This window comes from Poecilia reticulata, chromosome 15, assembly GCF_904066995.2.
Source record: "Poecilia reticulata chromosome 15, P_reticulata-male-v2, whole genome shotgun sequence".
Classification (NCBI taxonomy): Eukaryota; Metazoa; Chordata; class Actinopteri; order Cyprinodontiformes; family Poeciliidae; genus Poecilia; species Poecilia reticulata.
This window is the reverse complement of record NC_088844.1, coordinates 25,283,050-25,306,587: the sequence shown is the minus strand read 5'-3', so window position 1 is coordinate 25,306,587 and position 23,538 is coordinate 25,283,050. Positions and strand designations below refer to the sequence as shown.

General features: G+C 37.8%; 1 protein-coding gene across 1 annotated transcript; it reads left to right on the top strand.

The window, feature by feature from the left end:
• The first annotated feature begins 1,444 nt into the window (after positions 1–1,444).
• On the top strand, positions 1,445–23,107 carry rel (REL proto-oncogene, NF-kB subunit). Its single transcript, XM_008430378.3, has 11 exons — positions 1,445–1,764; positions 2,084–2,122; positions 4,216–4,355; positions 4,439–4,587; positions 5,305–5,396; positions 17,491–17,631; positions 18,152–18,256; positions 19,787–20,005; positions 20,084–20,149; positions 20,244–20,318; positions 21,099–23,107. The coding sequence occupies exons 1-11, from the start codon at positions 1,758–1,760 to the stop codon at positions 21,992–21,994; spliced, it is 1,929 nt and encodes a 642-aa protein (XP_008428600.2). The 5' UTR covers positions 1,445–1,757; the 3' UTR covers positions 21,995–23,107.
• The last annotated feature ends 431 nt before the right edge of the window (positions 23,108–23,538 follow it).

Genomic DNA, 23,538 nt, shown 5'->3' with positions numbered 1-23,538 from the left:
TTATGTCACTTATTAGCTGTTCTCAGTTGTAAAAACACTTGTTGCCATGGTTACCCATCATAATCCTTCCAGCTGCACTGCATCCAAAAACGTCTCAACCAAAAAAATTAATCAAAATATGAATAAAATTCCACATAAATCAGAGCCAGAGTTGTAATCCTTTGGGGGTTTTATTTAATATTGACTTTTTGTCTAATTCAGTTTTAGGTTTGAATGTGTTTGCTAGTTTTATTAGTTAAATGTGATCATGTTTACATCAGTTTGGTAATAAACAAGACACTTTTAAAAAAGTTTTCAATTCTTGAACAACCAACTGACGTGTTTTATCCCAACTTGTGCTGCCGCCATTTTGTGGACTAGCGTTAGCGCCACCAGGTGGATTATGGAGTGTCGTAATTTGTCGACAACTGATGTAAAAATCACATCGGTTCAAAGGACTGATAGGTTTGTAAACACAAAAATTGAGAATATATCTGTAATTTCAAAATGTTTTGGTTTGATAAACACAGAGTTCCAGTCAGTTTTCCTCAATTAACTTTTTTTATTTCAGATAACAAAAATGTTCTCAATTTCACTTTTTGTTATGTCGTCAGTTTTAACTATAGTGATCAAAACGTTCATTCTGGATCAATTGGAATGCATATCACTCATTTTATTTGAACTGATTGAGGATTTTCTTTCGTCCAAGCTAACTATCAAGCATGGTGGTGGCGTCATCATGCTATGGGATTGTTTTACTGTTGGTGTATGACATGAAGTGGATGAAATAAAGAAGAAATAACTTAGAATACTTAAACATGACCTATCAACAATGATTGTTTTTATTTTACAACAGGCATTAAAACTGCTTTGGTAATAAATATGTAAATTTAAATAAAAATATTCTCAGAATATTTGCCGGTCAAATACCAAATCAAGACAGATTTTAATAAAAGAAAAAAAACGTATCGGTAATATTCAATGACATGTTTTCATAATTTTTCTACTTCACTAACTAATTAGCTAACTGGTTGCTTTGGATTTTAATTTGGGATATAAACTTTAAAGGGAGGCTAAATACAAATATGTGTATTTTTTCCACGCTCGCCTCTTTACGTTATTTTTTTTTAACTATTTGCATAAAGATACATATTTAATCATAATAAATTAGAATATACATTCAATGAAGACCATTTGTCTTGAAAAATCACATTTAAACACGTATTTAACGAACTTTTGATGTTGGATTTCTGTATTTTGTTATTGTTAGCATGATGCAATATTAAAATTTTAAATATGCTTCTAAAATCATATCCACCTGTATATAATTAAGCTACATAATGTGTTTCACTTAGTGATACAGTTTCTCAAATAAATTTACTTTTTGATAATATTTTTAGTAATATTTTAACTTACTTAAAATTGTATGTTTATATACATATACATACTCTTTTAATATGATAATCCGGAAACATTTAGGTCGGGGGTGTTTCAAAACCTTTCGTCACCGCTGCTGAGCGATGAGGAAGCGCTAGCTAGCTAGCTAGCTACTAGCACCCCGCACTATGGCGAGGCCCCGCCTCTCCAGATCCTTTCGAGGCTTCTGATTGGTCCATTGGGAAAAAAACTGTGACGGAGGGGGGGAATCCCCCCTAATGGACCTCTTGGTGAAAAACATAAACTGGTTGATCTCTCTCACTCTCACTCATTCAGTCCGCGGCTTTCCGACGGAACACAACCCAGAGAACACGACTTAAAGTGGGAAACTAGTTCGCACCATGGACGGTGAGTAGCGCCAGTGTTTATTCACTATAACGAGAAGAACTTGTAGAAAGGGCGGGTAGGATGTTGAAACATAGCGAAGTAAGCGCAACTGATTTATAGCAAAAACTGAATTACATGCTAACGGGAAAAGTTGAAAGTGTCCTAACCGAAGTAGTAAATACAAATAATTACTTTTTTTACAGTATTTCAGCTGTTGCTTTGCTGCCGTTTGTTTATTTTATTTAAGCTAACAACAGCTGCACTCTACTTCGGATTGAATTAAATGTTATTGCTGCTACTTTTTAAATGTGACCCCAAATCTCGCATTTTCCCTCCTCAGTTTTAATGCCCTCCATTCTAGAGGGTGATCCACACCTCAGTAAGTCCATTTTATTTAAATTTATTATTGCTTTTTATTCTTTTTATCTTTAAAAGCTTCTATTTTTCTCCCACCAACAAGTATTAAAAAAGCAGTCTATATTTATATGCTGTGTCATTTCACTTCCTCTTTTGTTTTACTGGTAGGAATTACTTTTTTCAGACTTTGCTTGTTTTTTGTGATGGCCAGTGCTTCTCTTTCACTGCTTATCTTCACATTTCATGCATTTATGTTTGGTTAGGCGGGTTTAAGCTGCAGAATCAGCTGTGTACCTGTAGAACAAGCTGCTTTTTTCATGCCGTCGTTTTGTTTGAAATGCAAAAAATGTTTATCTGTTGACGGACTGGTTTGAAAAGCATCTGTTTCCTTTTGGTGGAAAGAGTCGCTCAGCTGTCATCTCAAACTGGATTTTTAGAGTCTTACTATGGTTGTAACAGTGTAATATGTGAAGAACAGAAAATGCTTCTCAGTTCAGTTTTGGTTCCTCTCTCACACGGGTGTCATGTGCAACCAGTTTTGTTTCAAGCAGAGGAGTCAAAAAATGCCTTTTCTTTTCAACACGGATGAGGTTTGACTTGAGCTCCGGTTTCTTGATTTGCAGCCGCAAAGAAGCCCATTTGTTCAATTTAGTTGTGCAAAAATGATGGTGAGCGTATCTAAATCCGTCCAGAATTGCAGCAACCAAAGAGTTTAGTAGTACTTTTTTATATCTTTAATCAAACCTGTCATAAAAAATGCGTCTGTGACAACCTGCAAGCTGTGATTCGAACCCTGAAACTAAAGCGGCTAAAAGGAATCCATATTGTGTGCATCTGTGTTTTTCTTGTTGTGACACGTCACAATATGCAAAACACAACATTTGAGTTTAAACTTTTCTTTAAATTTAATCAAAATGTAACCCTGTTTAAAAAAAAACTGTTAAAAAATACATATTTATCCAAAAGCGAAGTTAAACATTGTCTTAATTCTCTCAAATTATCTTCAAAGAGTCGTTGTGGATGGTGATGATGCTCCAGTAGCAGTCAGTCCCTCAGTGATTCTGAAGAGGCCTCTGACTGAAGATTGTTGCTGTTTGAAATGCTAACGGCTCAGTATCTTTGCAACAGAGCTGATATTCCACAGTACCATGTCCTGGAGGACGCCATCACTGCTAATCCACCTCATTTGCTTTTGCAGTTTCTTTTTAAATCTTTGTCAGTGGCTGTGGTTAGACAGAGAGATGTTGGAGTAGGGGAGGTGATCATTGTCCATCATGGTTAATTGAAGAGATGGTTTAATCTGTTGTAGTTTTGGTTTTTGAGAATAGTTTTTCACAATGTCAGTGTGTTCAATCACCAAGAACTGCTTGGTAATTTTGCCAAAAAAATCCAATATTTTAGGAAAAGATGTTTGTATTCTCAGATTTGTACCGTTGTCCATCTGTCTAACTATCTAATAATCAGCTACAAAAGTTTGGAAAATTTGTATAAATTAGATAAATTCCAACCAACATCTTCAGAATGAGGCACACTCTTAGGGTTCATTCACACCAACTTTATTTAGTTCACTTTAAATCAAACTGCGGTTCATTTGTGTAAAAAGTTTAGTTTGTTTGGGGAATTGGACTTTGGGCCAAACAATTTAACTCTGGTCCGCCTACAAAGCGAGATTTCAGTTCGGTTCAAGTGGATTCTGGTGCAGTTCAAAACCATATATGAACATCAAGCGAAACAGAGACTGCTCCAAAAGCAGGAAGTGGACTACAGAGCTGGGCATTCTGGGTAAATACAACCAGAACAAATGGTGAAATGACGCTAAAATCTGAAGCTACTCCGGTTTTGTTTACATTTTGTGAAGAGGGAAGTTGCGCTCAGTGTCTTCGTATCGTTTCCTTCTGTAGTTATTGGTGCAGAGCCACCTCAGGCGAGGAGGTGAACAGGTTTCTCTAACTGTTTGGTCCGTTTTACACAGCTCAGTGTGAAAGCGAACCGCACCAGAAAATGGAACAGATGTTGCAATTTTTGTCCCCAATCACAATGAATGTAACGCAGAGTCAGTTCCTCCAACAGGAGAGAAAAAAGTCACTCAGATTTCTTCCTCTTTCCTCATTTCAGTGGCTGAGCCAACAGTCCAGATCTTTGAGCAACCCAAGCAGAGGGGGATGCGCTTCCGGTACAAATGTGAGGGTCGCTCTGCCGGAAGCATCCCTGGTGAAAAGAGCTCCGACAACAACAGGACTTACCCCAGCCTGCAGGTCAGCCACAAAATCCACCGCTCTGCACCAGAGTATCTCTAAAAATCACAGCAGATCCCAGGAAACTTTGATTTTCTCTGCAGATCCTGAACTACTGCGGTAAGGGGAAGGTCCGCGTCTACCTGGTGACGAAGAACGAGCCGTACCGTCCGCATCCGCACGACCTGGTGGGGAAGGACTGCAAAGACGGGTTCTACGAGGCCGAGTTCGGCCCCGACCGCAGAGTGATAGCGTGAGTCCACCTCCGGCTTCAGTATCGCTCTTCATCAGCACTCGGTCACAGAAACAATCACTTTCTCTTTGGCGCCGTGTAAACACATCGCCACATTCCAGATTTGCTCCCTTTCAGCAGCATTTGGTTTGTTAATCGGTTTCAAAACGGCTCGGTATGCAAACGGAAGACCTCCTAGCTGCATCAAAACAAACCCGTACAGCAGATTACACGGCAAAATCGCATTTCGACACACACACAAAGCATATTTATCAAACCCATGTCTGTGATGAAGATGGCAATATGGGAATTCCCCGGGTGACATCATCCTTATTTGCCGTGCTTCAGAGAGAGAAAACAAAGTTTGTGTGCGAGTACTGGAGCGTGTGTGAGAATGTGAATGAGTCAGGATGTTTTAGTGCATGACATTTGTATATCCCTCTCAGAGTTCATTTTATAAATAAATTCACAACTTCTGCCCGTCGTATTGTAATGACTCCAAACCCCTGATGAATATTTGAATGTGTGTGGAATATTTGTTGGAACATGACACACCGAGTCAACCAGACGGGTGAGAAGATTTGCGTCATCGCCTTGACTTTTAAACACGACCGTATTGTTGTTTTCTTTTTTGTTTTTTGAAAATCTTGCATCACTCAGGTGTGGTCCAATCAGCTTTGTCCATTTTAAATTCAAGATGTTGCAGCAACTGTTTCTGAATCGTTGTGTTTTTGACAGTTTCCAGAATCTGGGCATCCAGTGCGTGAGGAGAAGGGAAGTAAAGGACGCCATCCTTCAGAGGATCACCAGAGGGATCAACCCCTTCAACGGTGAGTCGTGTTTCCACGCTGAACCTCTTTCTGCTCGCTTTTCTCTGCAGAAACTGACAAAACTGCACAAATGGAGTAATGCACACATTTTAAACATGTAGTATTTATCAAAAATGGATTTATTTACAATAATTCCAGGGTTAAATAGAGCTCTGGGGAAAAAAACAACCCACTGCACTGAACCTCATTGAAAACCTCCTGGTTATTCCATCAAATATTGACTTCTAGAGTTAAAACATTAGTATTGTTGTTTCTAAATGAATATGAACTTGTTTTCTTTGCATTATTTGAGGCCTGAAAGCGCTGTATATTTTTTGTTATTTTGACCATTTCTTATTTTCTGCAAATAAGTGTTAAATTTTTGTTTGGGATTTCGGGGACATGTTGTCAGTAGTTCATAGAATAAAAGAACAATCTTCATTTTACTCAAACATATACCTATAAAAAGTCAAATCAGAGAAACTGCTAATTTTTTCCAGAGTTGTATATTAGTATTTTCCACTAATATCTAATTTTGTAATATTATTTAACAAGGAAACAACAAACATGAAAACTAACACTAATTAAATAGAAGTTTCTATTTCTAATAAATGCTCAGAATATTGAAAGTTTTTTATAAAGTGTTTATTAAAAATGTGAGTTTAAATCTTTGTAAGTGATGTAGATATCTTTTAAAACAGTTTCTCTGTTTTAAATCGGTTCACCAGAAGAAGAAAAGGAACACCTTACTGTTGTCCGGATCTCTAGAGATCTTTGGATGTTTTCATAGATTCTCACTCAAATTGGAAAGAACGATGATACAAAGTTAAACTGATGCGCCTCTGCTCTGTGTGGAGAAAATACGAAACAAAAACCTTTGCAGAAATTTTGTTCAAAACAAGAAAAATTCAGAATGTAATCAGTTGGGCAAAGCTTGTTTTTTCTGTGTTCTGTTTCCTGTTTGTTATTATTTTGGGAACATGTCACCAGGCCTCATCACAAATTTTTGAGTCTTTTTTTGGTCAGGCTCCAATAGCAAGGCAAAAAACAAAATTTAGTCTTGATAGAACTAATAAAATGTGGGTCAAAGGTCAGATCTGAGGTGTTGCCTGTTTATCCAAACCATAACAGATCGTGTTACGTTGTGCTTAGAGATCCATTATTGTCCAGAAAGTCTGAAAAAACCCTGTCTGCTAAAACTCGCTTCTGAGAATCAAACGTATCGTAATCCTCCCCTGAAAATAGTTCTATGAAAATCTCATTTGCACTTCTTAGTTTTTCAAGAACTTACAGTAACCAGTTCATGCTTTGCTCTCCACATGTTTCGCCATTGCAGGAACTTGGTTTTGAAGTAAAAGGAGTCAATATGACTTCAGTTATAATCTTCACTGACCAGTTGTCAGCAGTTAACTTTTGTCACAAAAGAATCTGAAAGCAGGATTTGGTTGTTAGCTTGTGGTCGGTCAGTGTGACCTTTTCTCAGGCGACCTGAAATAACTGCTAAGAGATTTTTCTGGTGTAATTGAAGGAATTGTAAAACTACATGCTCCATTTGTAGTTGGAAATAATTTGATTTTCAAGTTTGAAAATTAACTGGAGGGAAGCTAAAGGCATTATTCTATTGCTATTGCTAGAGTTGCTGACAGTAGTTAGCTTGGTCATTTTGCTAAAAAAAACAACAACAAAAAACATTTTTTTTTTAACCATTAGCTCAACAGTTTAGTTTGAGATCGTTTTTCAGATGCAGTTCCAACTTTTGAGCTCCCTCTTTGATTTAGAGTCCGAATTTATGAAAGAGTTAACGGCTGAGCTAACTTAATATTTGTTGTTTTCTGTGTGACGTGATGCATTCTGAAATCTATCGAATCTTAAGTGTTACAAGGGTGGCTATTAAGTTTTCTTTGCACACTGCTTTGATTATAAGCTTGAAACCCAGATTTTTCATGGGTCAGAAATAAAAGGCTAACTGCTTTAGCTGTTAGCTATTTAGCTTTTAGCAACAAATCAAACATTTAGAAAAATTTACTTTCAACAACACAAAATAGACAAACTGTTACAAAGTACTAACAGAGCTTGAATGGTATAAACTATAAATGGTTAATTAGTCTAAAATTAAATCAGGACTCATGCTAAGCTACAAAACTTTGTAATTTTCTTTCATCTTTTTTTCATTAGAAAAAGAAAATAAATATTATATCACTTCTACTTATTAAGTCCTATTTTTAAGCATTCAAAATATGACTTTAGCCAAAACTGTTAGTGGTTTATCTGCTGTTGTTGGACCGGTGGCTAATGTTGGCTAGCAAATGTAGCCGTGGTTGAAAAGCTTGTAAAAGTTTTACATGCTAGAACATGATAAAACGGAATATTCAAATGTAACCATAAAGCCTACAAAAACAAGGAACAAATTAGAATATTTATGTAATAAAAAACAGCTTTGTGTGGGAAGCTACGTTTGCATTTCCAAACAATATGAGGGAAGTTAGCAGCCGGCTGCTACTGAACAAATTAATATTTGCAAACCTGAACTGACTGAACTAATGTTAAAAGCAAGAGTAGACCAAAAGGTTATTGTTGGTAAAAGTGGTTCTAAAAGGTCTGGATCATTCTCAGATTTATTTACGCCAATCTGCTTGCATCAGTGCCACAAAACTGTTTTACACTGCAAAAACACAAAATTCTGTCAAGCATTTTATGTTGTTTCTAGTGCAAATATCTCAGTATATATGTATAAATAAGACAAAACCAACTCACAAGTAGCTTTTCAGAAAGTAATAGGAGTTTGTTTTAGTCAAGAAATCCTTGATATTAATAAAAATACTAGATCCACTTGCAGATTTTTTTCACCTATAATAAGACATTTTTCCATGGAATACGTGAAAAAAATAGTAATTTTTCATCAATATTAAGGGCTTATTGACTTAAAGCAAACTCCTATAAATTGTTGAAAAGTTACTTGTAAGTTTTCTTATTTCAAGTGTACTAAGATATTTACACTAGAAACAAGACAAAAAGCACTTTGTGTTTTTGCAGTGCTTTAATGGTTTAATCTAGTTTAAAGTAATGTTTTCTCCTAATTGTAGAATCCACAGCCTTTTATCTACTAAATTAAAAGTGAATCTTTGAGCTTTTCTGGTCTTTGCTTCTGGTTTTCCTGCTTTTGCGACCGAGTAAGGTGTTCAAAAACAATTCACAAGAAATGTTTTCAAACGTTGGTTGACCCAGTTCTCAGGCAACTGAGCAGATTTTCCTGCCATCGAGTCGAAAATCCGCTGCCTTGCCGCCGCCGTGCTATCTACACTGTAGCCATTTCCTTTATGTGCTTCTTTCATTCTGCGGTCCTCCCGAGCAGACACGCAGCAGTTCTCGTGTACAAACAGGCGTTGAGCTACTTCCCCATTCTTGGTCACAGTTGCTCAATTCAGATCAGTGCAGGAGGCCACGTGAGAGCTGGGAATGCAGGATTCATTAAAAGAGGGAGGGTTGAAGCGAGGGGCTTCCCCAGCTCTCAGAGATGATGATAAATGTCGGGTAGGGAGCTTTACAGGTCTGTAAAACACGACTGGTAAATAGGAGGTTTGTGTTCAGCTTTAATTTAGACATATACACTTTAAACCTTTTGGTTTTTGTCATCAGAGTTGGGTAGTAACAAGTTACATTTACTCAATTGCATTTACTTTTTTAGCTTTTTTTTTTTTAATTACTTTTAGTTTACTGTACTTTTACTTGAGTAATTTTATTTTGAAGTATTTCTATTCTTACTTCAGGAAAAATGCAAGATTTTTCTACCCACTGAATAAAAAACAAACATGTTTTAACCAAAAATTCACCAATTAAAGACAAACCTCCAGTTTTTGTTAAAGTTTTATATGTTTTTTGTTGGAAAAAAAATGGATCTGGAAAATGTTTCTTTTGCGTCATTTTGTTGTTTTATTGTTACTTTTATAAATTATTGTGATTTTGGTCCTTAAAATACAAAAAATTTCCACTTAACTTTATATTTTGAGCCGTCTGATGATGTAATTTTTAAATATTAAATGATTGATAATTTGATCAGTTACTCAGTACTTGAGTTGACGTTTTACCACATACTTTTTTTTTACTTCTATATCTAGTTTCAACTAAAGTACACATTTAATATGTGCTTTTGTTTTGCTCTCTGGCTTTGATTCATTGCATCTATATCTGTAATAATCCTCATACCTAATGTCTGACGACTTTCACAGCTCCTGAACATATGAAACCGTGACACATGTTCCTCCTGTAATATAAATGAAACCTTTACTCCTACTAGCATTTAGTCTGTAGCTGACTGACACCAAATATGATCACATTAGTAGCTTTTTCCCTCCTGACTTATATTGACAGTTAAGATTAATAGAACATTCAATTCCATTTGGCTCACTCTTTGGTTACCTAGCAACAACCTTCTGAGGAACTCATGGTTACCTAGCAACAGCTTGGTGAGTAACTGGCAAAGCAGCAGTTTAAGGTTTTGCCAACATGCCTCATAAGCAGCTTAAAAATAAAAAACAACAGCGTGTGATGAAAACTGGATACAACAGGAACAGTCACGCCACCAGTTTGGCAATATTTCAGATATTTAAATAAAAAAAGAGTGAATAATTAATGATATCGACCGATATGAAACATTTATATCACAATATGTTTTTCAGTCATATTTCCCAGCTCTACATTATAAGATGAAAATATAGCAAGTGTTGGGTGTTGACTTTAAAACAGGAACTGGAAGTATAAAATTGAATTTATTGTGAAATAAAATGACAAACCCAGCCTCAAATTTCTTAACCAACCCCCACTAATATTTGGCTAAAACTTCCTCTAGCAGGTTATTACTTCCATGATCCAATAATCCAACTGTTTACTTGTGGAAACCACTGTAGCTTTATCTTTTTTCATACAATGCAAAGTAACATTGGCAGAAAATCAGCCCCTCAGCATAAAGCTTCCCCCACTTTGGTTAGGTTTGAAATCCTTGCATTGACTCCTCCAAGCAATTCTTGCCATTGCGGCTAAAAGATCAGAATAATATGCATTAAAGTTTGTAAAATAGGGTTTCATTTTTTTTGTTATGTTGTAAATTTACCACATAACCAGATTCAGATCTGAATCTGAAGTGCTGCTGTTGTCACGAAAGGCGTTTAGAAATGGCTCCAAAAGAACTTCACAACTTATGCAAATACATTTTTAGATCTTTGAGCACCAATGTTTTAAATTATTTAGGTGAATTAATGTATATTTTGGAGCCAATACTTGTGTGGTACACCAGAATAATGAGAATCAAAACCGCCCCATAGCATAATCCTGCCTCCACCATGCTCAACAGTAGTTAGTGTTGTTGGGATCAACAATTTATTATTTCTTGATTTTTAAAAGCTCATTGTAACTGTACGTTGTATAAAATCTATCCTGGTGTTGATTGGGTCTTGATTTTCTACTAAACTTGAAGCTCGTACTCGACACATGCGTAGCTGCAGCAGAGCGTAACGGGCAGCTGGAAGTCAAAGACCTGCTACTTAAAGCAGTTCACTTCTGCTTTGAAACTCACCTGCTTCCTGTGTCGAGGGAAGATATGACGGTCCCCGTCCCTCAGGGCCAACACGCTTGTTTTACCACCTTTATGCTCGTACACAAACCTGCTGACCCCTTCAGCCGCTGAGTAGACCAGGGGGTTTTGCTTTATTACGCTTCTGTATGTTAAAACTTTCAACGCTCCCGCATAGGAAAATGTATTAATTTACTTCTTATTTTCATCCATAAATCATCTTTTTGTGATGGGTTCTCCTGCAGTGTGACATGAAGCGCCATTTTTTTAATTACAGGTTGTATTAAGTTATCAATCTAAATGGTTCAAGTGATTAATAAGCTCTTGAATCAAGAAATCCAACGTTAGGGGCTAATATTTTTATAATGTGCTGAATTTAAAAAAGAAGCACATCATTATATTTGAGCATTTTTTGGTGTTAGGTACTGACTGAATAATATTTTGGTTGAGAAGTTGACGCTGCTCCACCATGCGGCTCGGCTGAATGATACTAAGTTAGTAACTTATGGAGCTTGTCGAGTGTTTACATTTCAAAACACTCAAAAAAAAACGCCATTCTCAAAGATGTCGTTCTTTTTCCACCATCTTTGTTTATAAATCTGGCTCCACTTTAGGATGACTAGCGGCGCCCTCAGCTGGATGGAGGCCAAACTGCAACACCAAAAAAAAAAAAAAAGATCTAACCAAGCATTATCAAACAATTGGGAACTAATTTTTAATTTAATAAACCATTAATCATTAATTGTTTGAATCCCTAGTTATATTTTATTGGATCACCACCTGTTCACCAGATGACACATAACACGATGACACCTGTGTTGCTGTGACGCAGTAATTTGTTTTGCTTTTTGAGTGTGTCTTCAGTTCATTGTGGTTGTGTGGTGGCGCACCTGCCGATACTCATTCCTGTAGCACAAGACAGGAATGAGCCTTGAAGGAAAGTCCTTAGTTATTGAAACTAATGCATGTGGTTACAACCACAAAGTGTTTACCTTATTAAAAAAAACAAACATCAAATAGGGTCGATGAAGGGTGGTCTGCTGTTGTAGTCTGATGTTTTACCGCAGATGGTTATAGGGGAACATAAGCTCATTATGACTTTCATATAAATTTTGAGATTTTAGTGATTTTATTTGAGTTACATTTTTAGGGTGGAATAGTAATACAACATACAACTGTTGGAATTTTTAAGGAACAAGACCCGAGTGCAAAAGTGTTTGTAAACAAGGGCAGGATTACTCTATTAACACTGTCAATTGTCAAGCATGGTGTGGGCAGCATCATGTTGTGAGGCTGATTCTTGCTCTTGGTGATACTGGGAGAAAAGTGGATGCATTTAAGGCTGAAATGACTAATTGGATTAATTGTGATGAATCAATTAAACTAATTTAGTAATTGATTATTCGTTAACTGGAATACACAGACTTGGAAAAAAAGGCCATTTGGTTAAAGGACAATGTATTCAGAAAAGTAGTTAATCCAGAATTGTTCAAAATTATATACATTTTGCATTTATTTACAAAAAAAACTTTGTCTGTAAATATGTTCTAGCCAGAAGTCCTCAAGTGGTAGTTTTAGCTTCACCTGTTTCAAATTCTGTTAAAAAATCTCAAATTAATCACCTTTTGCCATCCAATTATTAATTAGTTAATCCAAAAATAATCACTAGATCAACCCTACTCTGTATTGATGTGAAGTCAAGCAGAAAGGTCTGAGGTTTTCACATTTTCATCTTAAAAGTATTCCTTAGCTGCAAATGCATCCATTACTACAAATGATCAAACATTTACTGAAGGAATGCTATGTTATTGATTTTTAGGCAATAAAATGTGTAAAGAGGAAATGAATTATTAGTTTAATGTATTTTTATGCAATAACTGAAAGGCAAATCTTCAGAATTTGCCAACTTTTTATCCGAATAATCATTAGAATAATCAACAACTAAAATAATAATTAGCTGCAACTCTAGGTGAAATAATGAACAAGGACTTCCTCTAAAATTTTCTACATCTTAATTGTTTGAGATTTTTCTATGCCAGGAATCTCACCTACTGAAATTAAATATCTAACCAAAATTAGTCCTGGTGTTTGTTGATGGTGACTGGTCAAGGTGCATTTTGCTAAGGGAACCATGAAACAGACCCTCAGCATGATCCTGCCACCACTTTTCTTGGTGGTGGCAGAATAGTGGTGGCACTATTCATGGTAACTTAATACACGGTATTAAGGTAACTTTGACTCTGTATGGTAAAAAAAACTATTAATATAACTCTCACAAGGATGTTTTTGCATATTAAGGCAATAAAAACAGAAAATGAAATTATATGCAGGTTATTTGATAAACCTAGAAAATACTTTGTGCCTGACGCTTGTAAAACCACTAGAAATGTGCACAGCATCGAGTGTGCAGCTCTGACTACAAGGTGCGTTATCGTGGCTGAAAAATGTTCCACGGTGGCATTTGGGTAACGACGAGGAGGCCGAACAGAAACCACGCTAAGGGAATCTCTGTTTTGCTGTCAGATAGGGTAGAAGAGGCTACCCTACTTTGACTTACTGACGTCTGCCTGACATGTTTCTGAATTCAGGAGGATGTCTGCGCAACATTGCAACACTGCCTGGGGTTATCATGTGAAACTAAGACATGGAGGCTGCTGGAAAGTGTTTCCCCTTTTTTATTTCTCTTACTTATTAATCATCCCCGCAATACTTTCTTCTATATATTTGTACTGTGACTGTGTTCACACAGCAGGCAATCCAACCCAAATTTGCTGATTTTTCACTGCGAATTCCAATCTTTTTGCCAATAAAAATCCGACCTGTGCCACTCCCATATGTGGTACTCATTTGGATACATATCTAATAGTTTTCAAAGCCTCTGTAGTCTAAGCAATGCTGCATTTTATCTGCCTATTACGTCATTGACGTAATAGTCAATGACGTCTTCTGCGCCAGAAAAGGCCAGATTCGGTGAATTGGGACATAAATAATGGTTGACAGTGATCAACTTATGAAAGAGATCTGTGTCACTGAGGCGCATCACATCGCCACCCCTCCGAATAGTTCCGATTATGGATCCAAATTTACTTCTCTACAAACATTTCTGCCAATTCTCCACCGTTATAATTGGTTATGCTTTCTTTTTATTAGTTCCCTTCGTCTTGCTGTTAATTAGTGTCCATACTGTCAGCTCCATTGCCGATTAAACTTTGAAAATCGATCCGAAAACGGCTCCGTCCATTATCACTTCCGTAAACAGTGCGTTGCTGCGTGACGTCAACGTTCTTCTTCTGCGCATGCGGGACGCGATGCGAACGTTAACCGTTCGGTGACGCGCTATCCTCATTGCGGTCGGGTTTAATTAGTTGTATGAAACGACCTCGCAAAAATAAAAATAATTTTAGCAACAGAAAGGGGGAGAAATTGAGCATCAAGACCTGTTGCGTGAACATTTGGCGATACAGCTATTGCACATATCCTAGTAACGGTTACTTAAGCGCCAGAGACACAGAAACACAATGTTGCAAATCCTAAAAGGTGGAGAAATTGTGAGTCACGCAGTGGAGACACTTTGTGGTGAGACCTGGCACCTGCCTACACTTCTTTTTCGCTCTCACACTCGTCTCCCACAGTCACGCTAACCACTTGTGCCCCACAGCAAGCTAACACCCGCCCCTATCCGCGGTGCCCCCCGTTCCTCCCCCGGCAACATCATCTCCGTACAACCTGGCTGCAAACTTAATGCAACCCAGGACGTCTGCTAATCGCGGTCCCGCTTTCTTTCTTTTCCACCACAAACACACACACACACACACACTCACTCACACACACACACCAACACTCCCCACTGCAGCCACCTACGACCCACTTTCGTGCACCTGTCCAGCGGCTTCCTCGATCTGCGCACTACACCAACACTTTTGCAAGTAGCGATCAACCCAGCTTGTTCCGTCTGTAGTTCCATCTCCGTTTAATTTCTCCCTCCTTCAGTTTCTCCACTGTGTGTTTTGTGTGTGTCTGCCACCTACAAGCACACAAACCTGATGACCCGACATAAATATGAATAAGCTGCTGCTGCACACTGCGGTGCACCTGTAAGTTAATGTTAGAGGCATCCAGGAAATAAACGTGTGCAAATATGCATGTGCAGCTTTGCATTTGGAAAACCTTCCCTTTGTCTGAGTATAACTGATCGCCATTCTTTTACATATTTAGCAGATAAATTCCTGTTTTTGACTACTGGAAGTTAAACAACAAAACTGTTGCTTTTGAAGAGCATAATAATCTGAATCCACAAGCATTAAAGATTGTACTCAAGTTGTCAAACTAAAACAGAAGCATTTTCTCTAAAAGGACACCTGCAGCATATTTTTAAATGTCCGATTTATCTAGGAATACAACCCAAATCTGTTTTATTTGCCAAATGCAACCCATGTCTGACTTTTTTGCAAGTGTTTTCAAAGCGTTCTATCATGTCTTATCTGGCTTTTACACAGAAAAAACGCAAAGTATTTCTGGTCTAGTTTCTAGTGCAAATATCTAAGTACACTTGAAATAAAACAAAACTAATTTACAAGTAATGTTTCAGCATAATCTAGGAGCTTTTTCAAGTCAATAATTCTTTAATATTGACTAAAGAGTGCTAGTAATAAGTGAAATAATATTCTAGTGGAATAAGACATTTTGGCGCAAATCTGCAATAAAATCCCTAAAAAAATAAAAGAATCATAGAGTTACAACTCAAATATCTTACATCTATTTTTAAGTAATTGCTGCCAAACAGGGTTTGATGAGCTGTTGGATGTTGGGTTTGTCTGAAGGTTTGGGAAAGCCTGAGAGTCTGTTAACCCAACAGCTTTCAATCAAAAGGTTAAATCTTCACGTCAACCTCAAAAAGTATCGATGTTCGATTGTAACCGAGGACTTCTGAATGACAGGAGGGACATTTTCTCAGTTCTTCTTTTTCTCTCTCTGCAAACAGATCAAGATGAGCAAAACACAACAGGCCTTAGAAAGGGGGGATTCAGCTTTTGCACTAAAAATGTCCACAATGTCAGTGAAGTGTTGAACTGATAGATAGCCGCAGAAATCTTCAAAAACCTGGCAGCCAAAACACACAAAAAAGGCGCTAAGAAAGTCTTAGAAGACGTGTCCCACCACTTTCACACACGTCAACAGCCGCCGTGGTCACTCGTGCAGGGAGCCTCATCTTTTGCTCCCCGTCTCACGCAGACGCTTCTTTTCCACTCTGAGGTGACGTCGCACGGCGTCACCGTGGTGACAGGTTGTAGGCGGGGATGGCCTCGCTGTGAGCGCAGGAGATAGAAATTGAGAGGTGGAGGAAGAGAAAGTAGGCAGATGTGAAAGCCTGATGTCGGTGTTGCTGCGTGGGCGTCTCTCAGTGAGAGCTCTCCCTTCAAGGTGTGTGTGTGCATGTGCATGTGTGTGTGTGTTGATGATGAAGGCGGGATGTGTGACGCTCGCATGTAGATGTGTGTGTCTGAGTGCAGACGATGTACGGTGAGCAGGTTAGCAACAAAAAAAGGTGCATCTGAAATTTATACGGCCTCAACGTGAGACGTATTTACAGTATTACCGCTCTGACATTGTGCAGGATTATTATTATTATAATAAGTGATAGTATAAGTCATAAAGATAAATAGTCCTTAAAATAATCTGGTTTTCTTGAACTTTGTTTCTTTCACAGAACCTTTTTGAATTTTCAAGTTTATTTTCCTGTATTTTACTCAGAATCTACAGATTATTTTCCCAGAACATATTCTACAGGTTACTCATCGGATTAATCACAATTAACCTATTATTGAAATAACCGTCAACTAATTTAGTAATGAATTATTCATTAACTGGAGTTTTCACATTCGGAAAAAGAGCAGTAATTAAGCCAGAACTGTACAAACAATAGATACATTTTGCATTTAAGTTAAAAAAACATTGTCTTTAAATATGTTCTACTCAAAACCACTTACCTGTTTCAAATTATGTAATAAAAAACTTCTGTTAAACACCATTAACTATCCAGTTATCGATTGTCTAATGCAAAAGACAGTTTAGATTTAGATAAATCAAGCAGAAAGGGACGAACTTTTCTCATGTTGATGTTAGAAGTAATTTTTTTAACTGCAGATGCATCTTTTGCTGAAAATGATTAAGCATTCACAAAAGAAATGCTATATTGTTGCATTTTAGGCAATAAAAGGAATTTAGTTGTTTATTTGCATATTTTAATGTTTTTCTAATATTTAAAGAATTTGCAGAATGTACCAATTTTTAAAGATTAATCATCAGAACATAATTAACAAAATACATTTCTAAAATAATTGTTTGCTTGCTACTTTACCAGAAATTCAAGTTTCACTTTCCAAAACCTACAGATTCATTTTCAGGAAGGTACTTGCTGCTTTCCTGTCCAAACCCAGAACTAAAAAGTTACTTTAATGGAAACTTAAAGGCTCGAATGCAGAGAGCCACTGAATATTTGGTGCAGATTATTAAAGGCTGACATGTTTGTGTTTGTCTGTGTCGCCTCAGTGCCCAAAGAGCAGCTGATGCAGACGGAGGAGTACGACCTGAACGTCGTCCGCCTGTGCATCCAAGTTTTCCTGCAGGACGAAACCGGCCACTGCACCCGAAGACTCAACCCCATCGTCACCAACCCCATCTACGACAACAGTGAGTGTGCCGAGCTCGAACACCAGCACGCACACCAGAATCACATCATGCTAGGTGGTTGGAAGCTATGAAAAACGGCACTGACTGGCCATGAAGTTGGTTTTAGGGAAATGCAAAATGGTGTACATTTCAGGTTTAACATTAAAGCGAGATATTATGTCTAAATTTACAACGCACAAACACTGAGACTGGCAAAAAGCTGCACCTAAAGGGTGTCAAAACCTTTGTGCATGTGTCCAGTCTATTTTTTCTCAACATGGTTTCACATACAGAAAGAGGAAGTTCTTTATACACACCAACCCTCAAACAACACCGTTACCATGGAGCACTTCCTCTTTCAAAGCACACATGTGACTTTACTTGCTTAGATCTCAGCTGTCAACCTTTCAGTGCATTTACCTCAAAGCCGAGGTGCAAATTTCTGCAGCTTCAATAAAGTCAACAAGAAATATCAACTAGTAAACAGTTGCTGGAGGTTTCTGTATGTACATGACATACTTTCTTGTTTCTGTGTGATTAGGAGCCCCAAACACAGCTGAGCTGAGGATTTGTCGGGTCAACAGGAACAGTGGAAGTGTTAAAGGAGGTGACGAGATCTTCCTCCTGTGTGACAAAGTACAAAAAGGTACAAACTGCCACAGTCCTAAACAGTTCATCTTAACCACTGGTTGCATTTCTAATGTTTCTGCTGTGTTTTGCATCTTTTTCTCTACATTCGTCTCTCAAATCCACTGATGCATTTTGCTCTTCATTGCCATTTGTGCTCATCTCTTTGCATTGCATCAGTAGCAATACGTGCCAGCCTGAACTTCCTGGACCGATGGGTTGCTTTCTAGAAACTCATAGGTTAAATTAAATTACACATGTTACACTATGGGAGCTTTCTAGTTATTTTCCTTAATGTACATGTTACTTACTGTTAACTTAATAGTTATTTTCAGGAATTCATTGTCAGGCAGCTGACTAGTTCTTTAACTGAACTTATAAATAATTTTCTGGAAACTTACTAGCTCTTTATTAGAACTTAGATGTTACTTTCTGAAAACTTAGTCTGTTGATGCTTTATGGGAACTTACTAGCTGTTTTTACAAACTTACGTTACTTTTAGAGAACTTAGTAGTTCTTTCCTCGAGCTTACATATTGCTAGTTCTATCCTTGAACTTGTATATTATTTTCTGGAAACTTGCTAGTTATTTAACTAAACTTACACGTTACTTTCTGGGAACCTGCCAGTTTTTTTCAGTAGCTTAGATGTTCCTTTGAACTTGCGTGTTTCTGAGAACTTACTAGTTCTTTAATCAGACTTGCAGGTTTTTAGTTTTGATTTGTATATTACTTTCTGGAAACTTACTAGTTCATTTCCTGAATTTATAAATTACTTTCTGGAAAATTACTAGTTCTTTAACTGAATTTAGATGTTACTTACTCAGTCTTTTCCTGAACTTATGATACTTTCTGGGAACTTACTAGCTGTTTTCACAAATTTAAGTTACTTTTAGAGAACTTACTAGTTCTTTCCTTGAACTTATAAATTACTTTCTGGAAACTTAGTAGTTCTTTAACTAAACCTACATGTCACTTTCTGGGAACTTAGCAGTTTTTTCTGGAACTTAGTAGTTCTTTCCCTGAATTTGCAGCTTTCTTTTCAGAACTTAGCTTGAACCTTACAAGTTATAATAACTAAAGTTACTAAAGTTACTTTTTCAAATGTACCTTCAGTTTGCATGTTCTTCCTTCCAGAACTTACTGGTTACTTTTTGTAACTTATCTAAATATACAGGCTACTTTCTCGTAACTCACAGAACGCACCACGAATCTAATGGTTACTTTTACAGAACTACCGCATTGCTTCCCAAAACTTATCTGAATGAACGCAAAATTAGAGGCTACATTAAAAAAATGCACGTTTCAGAAACTTGTTAATTTCCTGAACTTACCCAGAACCTTTCTAGATCTTACTCAAAATCTGCAGATTGGCTTCAGATAACTTGCTTACTTACTGGTTTCAATAACTTACCTAGAAATTAGAGGTTGCTTTTGCAGAATTTCCACATTACTTTTGGGAAAGTTTCAGAAAGTAAACTTTAGGTTTGCTGAAAGAACAGACTGGATTATGTACTGCTACCATCATCCCGTCATCTCTTTTCCCAACAGATGACATCGAGGTGAGATTTTTCTCCGCCAACGGATGGGAGGCCAGAGGTTCTTTTTCCCAAGCCGACGTTCATCGTCAAGTGGCGATCGTGTTCAAGACGCCGCCGTACTACCACACCAACATTACCGAGTCGGTCACCGTGCACATGCAGCTGCGCCGACCCTCCGACCAGGAAGTCAGCGAACCGATGGATTTCAGATATCTGCCCGAAAACAAAGGTGATGAGAAACTCTCGTCACGCTGTTTCTGTTTAACAAGACTCCGTTATTCATGAAAACTTCCTGTCTTCTCTTTAGACCCCTACGGCTACAATGAGAAAAAACGCAAAATAGAGGATTTGTTTAAGAGATCGGGACTCACAGGTATGAAATGTGATCCTGTGTATTCTGCTGCAGTGATTTCACTCCAGCTAAATTCATTAATAATCATGTTTCTCTCTTTCTCTGCCGTCTTTAGGTAGTTCTTTCACTGGTCTTCAAATGGGCCGGCCAAAGGCTGTGCCTCACAGCCCAATGGCTCACATTAGGAAAGGTGACTACTTTTATATTCAGTGTTCATACGGAGGCTTGAAATCATTTAGTTGGTTTCAAGGTTTGGAAAGTGTTTCATTCCTGTATAAAGCACCAGAAAGTTATTCATATTCAAACTGCACCGTTTTGTAGTAAATTACATTCTAACGTTTCATTAAAAGCTTAAGTTTGGAAAATGTTACAGTTGAAACCAGATATTTTTATACACATAATAAAAAGAGATCTTTTTTTTCTCATTATCTGAAGTTAAATCAGATGAAACTTCTCTTGTTTTAGGTCAGTTAGAATCACTGAAATTATTAGAAAACTTAGCGAGACTTTTTTTAGAAATTAATTTGTGTTTAAGTATTTAGTTTGAGCAGGAAGGTCATTTACTTTAACATGATTTGCTTGGATTGGATTGTGGCCCTTTTGCTCCATCATATTAAACAAAGTTACTAAAAATGGAAGATTTTTTTTTGTTGTTGTTAAATTAGCGTTTTGTTCCCAGACCAGGCTGTGAGAGAGGAATTTCAAAACATGAAATTTTGCTTTATTTTAGTTTACCTTGTCCCTGCTGTTGAATGTACAATACTACCACAAAAATATTAATAACAGTAATAAATTATATAATACAACAGTGAATTAAAACTGTTTTAAGTTCATTTGTATTGTTTTTACTCCAAAGTTTCCTTGAAAATGCTTGAAAAATGTTACTGCGTTAAAAATGTACGAACCTTGTGTCTTATTTAGGTGAATATAAAATGAACATTCACTAAAATCTGTTTTTCTTTTTGCCCAGACCACGGTGCCATGTACCACGGTGCCATGAGGCAGACCGCGCCGCCCATGACCCAGCAGACTCCAGTATTTAACCCGTCCTACCAGCCGCCAGCCCAGGCCTCCGGCGCCATGATGACGTCACAGGCTCATAACGTACAGCTCAGTAATCCGTGGGTCAATCCGGCCTCCCCCATGATGGAAACAGTCACCATTAACCCATCGGTATCCATTGGCAACCACCCAAACAGCAGCAGGCAGCACCAGCCTTGTCGTGGAACTGGTTACCAGCACAAACTGGACCCGGGCAGCTGTGAGAACAACGCCCTCCCTCAGCTCTCCGCGCGGGATCTGCAGTGTTTGGACACGGTCGTTCCGGGGAATATGATGAACCCGTCCGAATCCCAGCTGCTGTTCCAACAGCAGCAGCATCAAAGAGACGATCTGAACTCTGAGTCCCAGAACCAAATGGCCAACCAGAGTCAAGCTCTCCAGAACATGTGGCAAGGCTTCGGTACCGTCCCACAAGCCCACAACAACACCAGCAGCTATAACGGGTCAGTACCGGCAGACGGGTCCCAGGCCCAGGGCTCCTTCCCCTTCCTAGAGGGAATGACGAGTGAGGATTTCCTGAAGGGTCTTGTTGGAGGGCCTGTCTTCCAGTGTAAGCAGGAGCCTCAGGTTTCTGTCGGACAAGATGGCGGCAGCCCTCTGATGCAATCCCAAGGAGAGAGCCAGGGAAATACCTACACCAACCTGCTGCCTCGCCCCATGAGCAACGGCGCCAACGTGGATCCAAGGCGGCAAGACGTCGGCGGCGTCACCCAGCCTCTCGCGAACCTCCCTTTCGGGATGGTGCCGGAGGGCCGCTACGCAAATCTGGCCGACTGGATCAAATCCTCTTCGCAGAGTAAATAAGTAAAAACGAAACGATTGGTTTTTATCAGGAGAATCTGTTTAGCTTTGCAAAGCCGGTTTGCACCGCCCCATGAGGCTCGCCTGGCGTCGGCCTGGGTTGGCACTCAACCGGCTTCAGCAGCCAGTTGGATCCGTTTGGAAACGGTACAATTTATCGTTTTAAAAGAGCTTTCCAGCCAAAAAAATACCTTTTTTTTAACTGAATCAAGTAAGACATCTTGATTCATGATTTAACTTTTGATAATTAGCAATGCTTGAAGAGATGCAGAAAGCGTCTATGCAGCTTGCCGTAGGTAACTGGAACTGAAACTGGTCAGTTTAAGTTGGCTAACGTGGCTTTAGCTGTTTTCTATAAGGACAAACCATTCTTTAGACTGGTACTGGTGAGTTTATAACAGCTGGATAACGTCTTCCAGGACAAAGTTAAAATATTCGAAGAAGTGAATGTACTTTCTTTTTCTTCATTACGCAAAGTTGAATTCACTGTCAGCATATCGAGTACTGAATGTTATAAGATTTAGTCTGTCAAAAACACAGAAATATGTATATATAAACAGCATAATTTCACGTTTAATTTCTTTGGATGTTACTGAAAGTACTTCACTGCTTCTTGTTTCGATGTTTTGTTGCAGAGCATTGCTGTTAGGTGCACTCTGTGCATCCACGTTAGCCATAGTTGAGAGTAAAAGCAGTAATCGTGCTTAAACACTCAAGAACTGGCAAGGTACTGAAATTTCCATTGAGGAAGTCGAGGAAGGCACATTGAGTGGTGTCTCCTCTGTAATGACTATGTCATGTCAGTGATTGCTTGTGTTATCCAGAGTTCTCAGAGCATTTCTAACATATGTTTTGTACTTTCAAATGCCTTTTGTAAGATTTATTGTTTTGGTTATTTAGCTGATTGTTTCCTTAATTGGATATGATTATGGACCAACACTGGCACTGGTCAGCGTTTATATTTTCTTACTTGTTGCCTTACAGGGTTTTTGGGGCTTAAAGACGTGTCTGTTTTGATTAATATTGTACAAGATTTGATAATTAACTGATTTGTGTTTTTTCTTTTTGTTTTGTAAAATTTTTATTTCCTAATAAATAATAAATTGGTCTTTTCTACGTCGTTTTTGACTGTTTTTTTACACTATTAGTCTTGATAGAAAGAAAGTTAAAATTTTTGTATTGATTTTTATAGAGTTTATTAAAACAAAGATACAAAAACTAAATGTTTTAAGAGGGGAAAATGTGAGACTTTATCTCTCTCAATTAGCATGGTAACTGATCAAATTCATGACTTTACTGTAAGAAAAGAACTAAACACGTGTGTGTTTTGTAATGTTTGAAGAGGAAACACATTTTTTCTATGTACAGAATAAAACTTAACAGGAACTTAAATTGGAACAATCTCATTTTGACTGATGAGACCAATGTACAGACGTTTGGTGACAATATTGGCATAAAGTTTGGAGTATATATATATATATATATATATATTCCCTCATGCCAACTGTCAAGTACCATCAACCATTCTTCATTGATGTTAATGGGTC